Consider the following 10,963-nt stretch of genomic DNA (forward strand, 5'->3'; position numbering starts at 1 on the left):
AGAGAGAGGGAGGGAGGGAGAGAGAGAGAGCTGATTTATTCACCAGACTTGACTTCCAACAATAGTTCATTTAGAATAATTTGCTGTAGATTGTGAAGTCAATAGCGAACTAGCCCTGGGAAAAGACTTCAAGTAAATGCAGCATCGTTGGTGTCACTCAATCACTGCTTCCCAGGGCTGCCCTGGAGTTCTGCTTGCAAACTCATTAATGGCATTTAATTATAATCATTACATGATTCTCTCTCAGTGAGGCCCAGTCCTTATCAGTCAGGACACTTATTGTATTATTTCTGAACTCTCAGTATCTTTATATATCTATTGTTTAGAACTCAGCAGACCTTTAATAGATGTTTGTCAAGGAGACGGTACTCATTTGGGTAAATATATGTTCTGAGCCTTAATGAGTGAGTCTGGGTACAGCACTTGTTGAGGCTCTTCTTGGTTCTTGCCCACTTTGAAGACTATCCCTTTCAAAGTCCTTCAGCTCCATAAAACCATGCATCACTTAGGTTTAAGATGCATGAGATTTTAAATTCAAAAGAATAAAGTTTACAATAAAGACAAGATGGTTTTAATGTCAGAATGTTGTGGATGCAAGCTGAGGAAGAAGTACCTTCTTGCAATGCACCTGATGAGAGAAACTCAGGAAGACACTTCAGAGTTACATTTCCAAATCTTTAACATACATTTCGCTCCTATGGCAGAAGTCACTCCTATGCTTTGTTCTCTGGAAAAGCCAAGGTCTCCAAATATAGACACAAAGATGTTAAACCCAGAGCAGATGACAGTAGCTTAAAAAGTCTACTGTATCAAAATTAGTGAAGCACATATAATAGTTCTTGTTATACTACAATATACAGCCCCAATCGATAATTTTTAAATACTGGCAAAGTCAGGCTTTCTTATGATAGACTGTGGTTGTGTTAACTGTTAGTTTGGCAGGATCTGGAGTAACCTAAAAGGCAAGCCTCCAGGCACACTTACGAGGGATTATCTAAGTTAGGTCAGCCTGTAGGCATATGTCTTAATTAGGTTTAATTGCTATGGAGAGACACCATGACCACAGCAATTCTTATAAAGGAAAACATTTAAGAGGACTGGCTTACAGTTCAGAGGTTTAGTCCGTTGTTGTCATGGCAGGAAAGCATGACAACATCCAGGCAGACATGGGGCTAGAGTGGTAGCTGAGAGTTCTACATCACCATCAGCAGGCAGCAGGAAGAGTTTCTAAGCCTGGCTTGAACATCTGAGACTTCAAAGCCCACCCATAGTGACACACTTTCTCTACCAAGGCCACGCCTCTTTTCTTTCATAGATTTATTTATTTCTTTATATGAGTACACTGTAGCTGTCTTCCGACACATCAGAAGAAGGAACTGGATCCCATTTCCGATGGTTGTGAGCCATCATTAGTTGCTGGGAACCGAACTCAGGACCTGTGGAAGAGCAGTCAGTGCTCTTAAGTGCTGAGCCATCTCTCCAGCCCATGGCCACACCTCTTAATAGTGCCATTCCCTATGAGCCTATGGAGGCCATTTTCATTCAAAACACTCACAGCATACCTGTGGAGTTTATCCTGATTCTTTTAGTGAAGGTGGGAAGACCCATGTGTTAGTTAGTTCTGTTGCTGTGATGAATATCTTGACCAGAGCTCCACAGAGAGGAAAGGGCTTATTGCATCTTATTGTTTACAGTCTATGGTTGTGGTGGTTTGTATATGCTTGGTCCAGGGAGTGGCACCATTAGGAGGTGTGACCTTGTGAGAGGAAGTGTGTCACTGTGGGGGTGGGCTTTGAGCCCCTCCTCCTAGCCACATGGGAGCCAGTCTTTTAGTGGCCTTCAGATCAAGATGAAGAGCTCTCAGCTCCTCCTGCACCATGCCTGCCTGGATGCCATGCTCTCACCTTGATAATGGACTGAATCTCTGATCTTGTAAGCCAGGTCCAATTAAATGTTGTCCTCATAAGACTTGCCTTGGTCATGGTGTCTCTTCACAGCAGTTAAACCCTAACTATGACAATGGTGATAAGAAATCAGGGCAGGTACCTGGAGACAGGAACTAAAGCAGAACCACAGAGAAATACTACTTATTGGCTTGCTCCCCATGGCTTGTTCAGGGGGCCTGCCCCCGGGGTGGCACTGCCAACAGAATGTTGGGCCTTCTCACATCAATCATTCATTCAAAATAAAAAAAAATGCCCCACGGACTTGCTTATGGGTTAATCTGATGGAGGCAATTCCTCAATCAAGGTTCTCTCTTTCCACATGACTCTAGCTTGTGTCAAGTCAACAGAAATACTAACCATGCACCCTGCCCAATCCCAGGCTGGGATCCTGAAGTGGAGAGAGAGAGTAGGGAGCATCCACCCACTGCTATCTACTCCTGCTTGTGGATGTCTTGTGAGCAACTGCTTCAAGCTTCTGTCACATTGACCTCTCTGCTAGGGCAACCCTGTCCTTGAACGGTGGGCTGAAATAAGCCTCTTCTCCCTTAACTTGCTTTGATTGGAAGTTTTTGTTTGTTTTTTAAATCACAGCAACAGGAATAAAAAAGCTGCCATGTTTATAAGGCATACTTCACATTATCAGTTAAAAAGGAACTGAGGCAAGACTGGGTTCATTTACAGCCGTTGTCAACTGCCACCTCTCTATAGTCCCAGAACATTTCTATTGCTTCTTGGGGATATGTGACCCAGTGGGGCCACTGTGTTCCATGGCCTGCTCTTCTCAGCCCCCACCTAGCTCTTGGTTTTTCTCTGTGGATTTCCCTGATAAGAAGAATCATACAGTGCATGGCCTTTGTCTTTATCTTCTTTCACCTAATAATCTGGAGGTTTACCTACCTCTTGGCAGCCGTTGTCTTCCTTTTATAGCTGAACAATATTCCACTCTGTGTACAGACTGTAATAGGCCTATTGGATCTTCATTCTGTGTCTGTGGGAATAGGGCTGTAAATACCACGGTACTGCCCTGACTCATTTTAATGATGTAAGTATTCTACAACAGTTTGAGAACTATTAACTATAATTTTGGGGTAGAGTGATTACAGATGACTTATTTTATAATATTTACAACATTGGGCCTAATCAGACCAGTTTCCATTTCTTTGTGTGTAATGTGAAGAAAATAAGCTTTGTCTAATTGGATTTTTTTTTAAGGGAAGCACTGTAACATACTTAGAAATATGTGGGTGGCACCTGCTCGTACTGGATTCATGATTTTATTTATTTATTTAAATGTGTGTGTGTGTGTGTGTGTGTGTGTGTGTGTTTGTGTGTTTCCTTGGAGGCCAGAAAAGTTCATTGGATCCCCTGGAGGTGGAGTTACAGGCAGTTGGATACTGGGAATCCTTGGGTACTGTGGTCCTCTGCAAGAGCAGCCAGTGCCCTAAAGGGATACTGTATCTCTCAAGCTCTTTCATGATTTTGTTTTTTTGTTTTTTTGTTTTTTTTTTTTTTGCTTTTTGAGATAGGGTTTCTCTGTGTAGCCCTGGCTGTCCTGGAACTCGCTCTGTAGACCAGGCTGGCCTGGAACTCAGAAATCCACCTGCCTCTGCCTCCCAAGTACTAGGATTAAAGGTGTGCGCCACCACTGCCCGGCCTCCCTTTCATGATAATTAAAGCATTTTCCTTTAACAGATCACTTGCTGGTATTAAACAGGTGTTAAACAGGCTCCCCCCCCACCTCCCCACTCCCAGTGCATTTTCATTGGGCACACTTAAGTAAGGCGCATATTCCTATTTGCTAATGGTCATTACAGCTGGTGATAGTCAAAGGATATTATATTTTGTGGATCTCACTTTAACTAGGTATGTCTTTTCACAGTATGTCTCCTTCCAAGTTTCGATTCAAACAGTCAAGGAACTTATTCTCCTGTCTTCTGCCAAATCTGTTCTAATCTTTGTTTCAGCTTTGATTTGTGTTGCAAACAACTAGCCAGGTTATCCATCTTAGGCGGCACAGGGACCGATGAAAGACACTGATTTCTTATACAGAACCAGGAAAATTTATTATACTCGAGTGTTACTAAATATATCAAACCTTCTCCCAGAATTTTTTTAGATAAACCTCATATGTTATTTTTCATCGAAAACTTACTTTGCCAAATGCGCACTTCTGGATGTATCAGAATTGAGGCCAGGAGTTCTCTGAGCCACGCAGTGGCGCCTGGGGCCCTCGGGTATGAGAGGCAAGGTGGAGCTGGCGAGCCAGGGGCAGTGTTGGTAGGGGTTCGAGTCCCACCACCTCACCGAGTCCTAGATTCCGCAGGTGTCCTGCAGGGAGGGGGCGGAGCATCGGGGGCGTGGCCGGGTGGGGCGTGTCTCCGGGCTCCGCCCCTCCCGCGTCGGCGGCTGCGGCGCCTCCCCCGCCCGCGCGCCCTTGCTCCGCGTCCCGCCCGCCTCGCCCCCGCGCGGCCTCTCCGCTTTCTCTCCCGCTTCGCTCCGGCCTCTCCGAGTCTGCAGCGGGGCGCCGGGAAGATGGCGGCGCGGGGAGGCGGCGCGGGGGGCGCGGGCTCGGGATCCGGACCCTCTGCTGGGACGGCGGGGGAGGCCGCGGAGCCCGCGATGCGCCCGGGGGAGGTGGCTGCGCTGCACCCCCAGGAGGTGGCTGCACGGCTGCAGCGGATGCGACGAGAGCTGAGCAACCGGCGGAAAATCCTAGTGAAAAACCTGCCCCAGGACAGCAGCTCCCAGGTATGGGCACCGGGCCGGGGTGATCGGGCTGGGTTTGGGGACACCGCAGCCCGAAGGAGTCCGTACTGGTCCCAGCGCCTAGGGGAGAAGGAAGGTATGCTCGCCGAGCCCAGAACCCTTTGCCTCGACGAAGCCCTTCTGCGCCCAGCGAGAGCAGAGTGTTGGGAAACTGAGGCTGGGCAAGGCGGAGCGGCTCGTGCAAGGTCAGGGGGTTCTGGGGCGGCTGCTGCCACGTCTGGTCTGTATTTTGTGTTCCTTCCAGCCCAAGGCGGTGTTGTATGTGAAGGCGCGTGGTGGGGAGCTGAGGAGCTGAGGAGCTCAGATTTAGGGGATTGGCTTCCGGAGCCCCTCGAGAAGGGAAGGGGTCCCGCATAGGGTGTTGGGGACTTGGATTGTCACGGGGGCGGGGTCACGGGAAAACTGGGAGAGTTCTTCTGCAGAAGCACTTGACCAAGTTTGTATGGAAACAACTTTGCTCCGCTGGCTAAGGCCGCAGAGAGCAGAGGCTGATACTGCGCCGGCAGAGTCTTGCAGCCTTCTGCCAAACCAAGTATGGCAGGATTTGTTTCTCAGTGCTTGCGCGGAGTTTAAAGCTAAGCAGCTCGCCGTCTTTAATCCAGATTAACTGTTGCTCTTAGATTAGAAAGCCTGAGTCGATTTAACTTTTTTTTTTTTTTTCCTGATTGCGAAAGTTAAAATCTCATTGTAGGAGCTCTAGAGAATTTGGAGGAGTTTCTTGAGATTCATATTCATTCATTCTCATTCATAGTCCTCCCCATTTTTTTCTTTCTGTCTTTCCCTCATTTCCTCTCCTTTCTTTCTTTGAGACATCATGCCAAGTATTCCCAGGCAGGCCTTGAATTTCTGATCCTCCTTTCTCCACCTACCGTATGCTAGGATTTCAGGTGTGTCCCACAGTCTCGGCTAAACAGTCCCGCGCGTACGAGAGTGTGTCTGTGTTTATTACTCCCAAGACTTCATTAATGTATGCAATACTCTACCAACTGAACTAGAGCCCCCCCCCATGTTGTCTTTCTTCCTTTTATTGTGCACAAGTATGCACATGCATTTGTTTTTGTTTTTGTTTTTTTTTTTATCAAAAACATGAAACAAGGCAGTATTCTTTAGGTTTCCTATAGGTGCAGATGCTTGTACGTTTCACAAACAGGTATTTGGATATGTAAACTAAATGTAATGATCTGCCCTGATAGGTCGGGCCACGGAAGGAATTTCATAAATCCACCCTATTCGGCAGATTTATGAAATTCCTTTTGTGGTTAATACAGAGTTGCAAGAGGACTGGTTAGTGACAGTTGCATGTTCTCTGTGACTTATAGAATATGACAGTGCCTACCTCATTACCATTGGTAGACTTTAGGTAGGTATAATAAACATGAGCCTACAACCTCATAAGGTTTTTAGGTGGTGGCATCTCATCATTCAACTTAAGATGTGCCACGGTGCCTTCTTCCCTCTGTCAGATGGTGGTGTTGTGTTGCCACCTGAAGGTGCTCTACATTGGAAAAACAGCCTTCCTGCTCTTGAATGGTGAAGGGCTCCATGGAGCTCAGGGAAAGGGGGGCTTGGGAGAAGCAGATGGCATCGCTGCAAAACAAATTAAAGACATATCAACTCTGATAGACAATCTAGCAGAAGATGGAGAAGTGTCTGGATTTCCTCTGCAGAATGTCAGCTATTTCTGTTGTAACATTTCCCTGCATGAAGTCTAAAAACACTTAATGCAAATTCAAGGCAGTTCTCTATGTTCTGGCTTCACTCTTATCTTTTGCATTTTTCTGTTCCCAAAAGAGGTGGAAAAGAAACCCAAGGGTCTTCCAATCCTATCTCATCTAAATGCTGACAGAAGGTCTCAGAGACTTACATCTGTGAATGTTTGGGGGTAGGGACATATTTTTTTCTCTGTTTTAAACTTACAGTTACTCTAAATCTTAGGAGTTTTCTGTAAAAAGTAGCTTAGGTTATTTGCATAAACTAGCAAATGAAATTGATTTAAGCTAAGATGTCTCAGTAAAGTCATTTAGATTTTGCACCACGCTCAATTCTTATGTTTCCCCCCTCCCCCTTGTAAAAGAACTGGAGTCACTCAAAAGTCAAAACAGAGCTGCCAGTTAGGGGTTTAGCAAAGGTCTCCTGACTGATCCTGCCATTGATCTTTTCTCTAGGAATGGGTAGAATAAAATGTTTTGATAGTTCTGATATACAGTTTTGAAATCTAAACAGAGCAGTCTTAGATTCCACGTGAGGTATGTCGGACATGTTCTTTGTCCCTCTCACAAGCCCCCTCATCCTAAGTACTTGCATTAGCTTTGCCAGTTTTCTGTTCGTGTTCATAACTAAAAATGGCAGTGTTACATAAGTAAGTAAACTAGGTGTAAGTATGTTAATTCCAAAAGATAACAAAAAGGAAGTCGATAGATTATTTTTGTGTAATAATGGATGTTTTTACTTGTCTAGTAAAATTCATTTTCTATGTTGTATTTTTATGAACATGTTCAGTTATGACCTCTTTTTTCTTTTGGGTTGTGTCTTTAACTTCCCTTCACAATGTCTGATTTTTCCTTAGTGACTATATTTTGTTTTCAACTTACTAATCAAAGTTTAACTTTATTTGATATCTTCTCGTCAGGAAGGATTATATTATATTGCTTGAGCTGAAACTGCATACTTAACTGTTATAAAAATATTGTGTTTAATAATCAGATATTCAAAATACTCTGTTTCTAGATGACTTTGTGTATTCACTCAGTTTATTTTAAAAGACCACCTTAAGGGCTGTCCTAGTTAGCTTTCTATTACTGTGATAAAAACCTCAACCAAAAGAAAACAAAACAAAGGTTTTTGTTTTGTTTTTTGTTTTCCAGTTTACAGGGTTTATTTCAGTTTACAGTTTATTGTCCATCACCAAGGGAAGCCAGGGCAGGAACCTAAGGCAGGAACCTAGAGGCAGGAACTGGAGCAGAGGCCACAGGAACACTGCTTACTGGCTTGCTCCCTATGGCACTACTCACAGTGATCTGGGCTTTCCCATATCAGTCATTAATCAAGATATGCCCACAGGCCAATGAAGGCAGTTCCTCAATTGATCTTCCCTTCTCCTAGATGAGCCTAGCTTGTGTCAAGTTGACAAAAAGCTAATCAGCGTAAGGACTAGTTTTCAAATTGTCAAGTGTAGAGAAGCTACTGTTTAGTACTTGGTTAATAGTAACCTGATAATTTGTTCTTAACATTCCAAAAGCATGGATATTTTATTTTTAAAAAGTGTGTGTTCCTCTGCCTCCTGAGTACTAGGATTAAAAGCTTGCACCAGCCATTCAGCTTGCACCATTCAGCTTTAATTTTCATCTTTGTATTTTTCTTTAGATTTAATTATTTTGTATTTTATGTGGATGGGAGTTTGTCAGTGATTATATATGCATGTCATGTGTATGCCTGATGCCCATAGAGATCTGAGGAGGGCATCAGGTTCCCCTGGAACTGGAATTACTTATGAATGACTGTGAGCCTCTGGGTGGGTGCTGGAAACTGAACCGCAGTTCTCTACAAGAGCAGCAAGTGCTCATACACCCTTACCTATCTTTCCAGCCCCTCCTCCATATCCATCTCTTCTGAGGCAGAGTCTCTCATTGGTCAGGAGTTCACCCTTTAGTTTGGGCTGCCTGGACAGCAAGTCCCAGTGTCCTCCTGTTGCCACCTCCCCAACACTAGGATCACAAGAATCTGTCTGACATTTTAAGACTGATGAAGCAAGCACTTTTCCGACTGAGCTAGTTCCCCAGCCTCTGGGGAATTTCTTCTTTAACATAGCTCTTTAAAATAAAATTTGAATTTCTTTCACATATTTGTGTAACATTTACAATGACAGCCTACAGCTTCACAGTTTCTGTGACTTAAATATTTATAGAAAGTATTTTTAAAGTGAAACCTTTAGAAGTACATGCATGAAATACCTTATAGAAATACAAACTGTAAAATCTTGCTGGACCTGATGGCACAGGCCTGTGATACAAGCTCCTTGGGAGGCTAAGGCGGAAGCACTCTCAGTATAAGACCTTCGTAGGCTACAGAACAAGTTTCAGGTCCAGCCTGGACAACTTAATGAGGTCCTATCTTACAATTAAAAAGTAAACACAGATAGAGCTGGGATTATACCTTGGTGACAGGGTACTTGCCTAACGAATGTCTGGGTTTGATCCCCCAGTACTGGGGAAAATAAAAAATAAATAGTATACACAAGTACACATACATATACGCATATGAAAGCCTTTATGTTACTATTACTGTGCAGTCAATCAGACCCTCTCTGGTCTGCCTCTGTAACTTTCTGCAATCTTCTTGGTTCTCTTGTTTACCCAGTCCTGGCTTTGGCCCAGGTCTCTTTACCTTTTGAAGAGATGGTTATAACTTTTCAGTTTGTCACTTCCTGTGGTCTTTCCCATCTCTTATGTCTTAGTCTGTCCTTTGTACAGTATCACTATGTCCCTTGAGAGAAATCCCATCTCCTGGGTTAAGTCAAAAATCCTGGGCTGAGAGGTGGTTTGTTGGATAATGCGCCTGCTGTGCAGTTCGAATCCTTAGAACCCAAAGCCATGCAGCTTAGTGCTCAGGAAACACAGGGTCACCAAGGCAAGCTCCAGGTGTAGCCAAAGATCCTGCCTCGGTAAATAGAGTGCCGACCAATTACGGAAGACATTCAGTGTCAACTTCAACCTTCCACAAGCATGGTCATACATTTCACATGCACCTGCACTCACATACACACAACAAAGAAAGAAAAAATGATCCTGCGGAAAACCATTGGCTTAGACTTCCCAGGACCAGTGCCTGAACCATTCATCATAGTAGCAAACAGTGACTCTCATTTAGACTGTTGTGAGGGGGAAGCTGGGTAATATTGTGTGCTCTATCTGAAAATTTCCTATTTTATATTCTACCAGGACCACTGAATTTAAAAGTGATTTACAGTAACTTCATCACAAAATGTTCTTTTTCCCTGAAATTTAACACTAATAGAAAGTGTACATTTTTTACCCCATGGCTTTCCATAGCTCCTGTTCTTTTGTTGCTGTTTTGTTTTATTACTTTTAGTCTAGTGTGTGTTTGCTTGCATGTATCTATGTGCACTGTGTATGTTCCTGGTGCCCATGGAGGCCAGAAAGAGGTGTTGGAATGCCTGGAACTGAAGTTACAGGCAGTTAGGTGTAAGCTACCATGAGGGTGCCAAAAACCAGACCCAAGTTCTCTGTGAGAGAAACAAGTGTTTTTAGCTGCTGATCCATCCCTCCAGCCTCGTAGGCATGACCTCTGAATAGTTTGACATGATAGGATGGGAATCTAAGATTTTTGACTCGCCCCCTGATGACTTTTGTAGATCCATCCATCCCATTAGTCTTGCCCTGGCTTCAAGGCAACTATTCATAACTCCAGTCCCTTATACCCTCTTTTGGCCTAGTCAGGCATGAGGCATGCACTTGATGCCTGCATGAGCACATGTGCACACATGCGTGTGCACACACAAACATACAGGCAAACACATAAGTATTTAAAAATATTGTATTTCTCTAAGTTCCATATTTATTGTTATCTGGAAATGGTGTTACATTTTCTTTTCTAATGTCATTCAGCAAAGTTAACATGTCAGTTCTAGCTGCTTGGTGTTCATTACCATTCCCAGCGTAACAAGGCCACTGAAAACTGTTAAAGAGACATACTTCTGGATTTCTGGGACACCATAGCCTCCTCAGGTTTTGAGTGTTGGCAGAAATTCTTGAATACTGTTTCAGAAATGCTATTCTGTGCTGATAAAGCCGAATTCTAGAAGAGTATTTTGGGGCCTGCATCACAGTGCTCTGTTAAGAGCATGTACCAAAAGCTTCACGTGCTCCAGGTAATCTAGAGAGCGTGTTTCAGGTGATCTAGAGATCGTGTCCCAGGTGATGTAGAGAGGGTGTTTCAGGTGATCCAGAGAGCATGTCCCAGGTGATCTAGAGAGCGTGTCCCAGGTGATCTAGAGAGCGTGTCCCAGGTGATGTAGAGAGCATGTCCCAGGTGATCTAGAGAGCGTGTCCCAGGTGATCTAGAGAGTGTGTCCCAGGTGATGTAGAGAGCATGTCCCAGGTGATGTAGAGAGCATGTCCCAGGTGATCTAGAGAGCGTGTCCCAGGTGATCCAGAGAGCATGTCCCAGGTGATCCAGAGAGCATGTCCCAGGTGATCTAGAGAGCGTGTCCCAGGTGATCTAGAGAGCGTGTC

The 10,963-nt window shown here is 44.3% G+C and overlaps 1 protein-coding gene across 2 annotated transcripts in view; it reads left to right on the forward strand.

Annotated features, from left to right (window-relative positions):
- Positions 1–4,353: 4,353 nt before the first annotated feature.
- Raver2 (ribonucleoprotein, PTB binding 2) overlaps positions 4,354–10,963 on the forward strand; it is an 81,419-nt gene continuing 74,809 nt past the window's right edge. For both annotated transcript variants that reach the window (XM_031377948.1, XM_031377949.1), the window contains exon 1: positions 4,354–4,694. In XM_031377948.1, coding sequence (XP_031233808.1) covers positions 4,479–4,694 — 216 coding nt within the window. In that variant the 5' untranslated portion in view covers positions 4,354–4,478. The remainder of the gene's footprint in view (positions 4,695–10,963) is intronic.

Source organism: Mastomys coucha, unplaced genomic scaffold (genome assembly GCF_008632895.1).
Source record: "Mastomys coucha isolate ucsf_1 unplaced genomic scaffold, UCSF_Mcou_1 pScaffold18, whole genome shotgun sequence".
Classification (NCBI taxonomy): domain Eukaryota; kingdom Metazoa; phylum Chordata; class Mammalia; order Rodentia; family Muridae; genus Mastomys; species Mastomys coucha.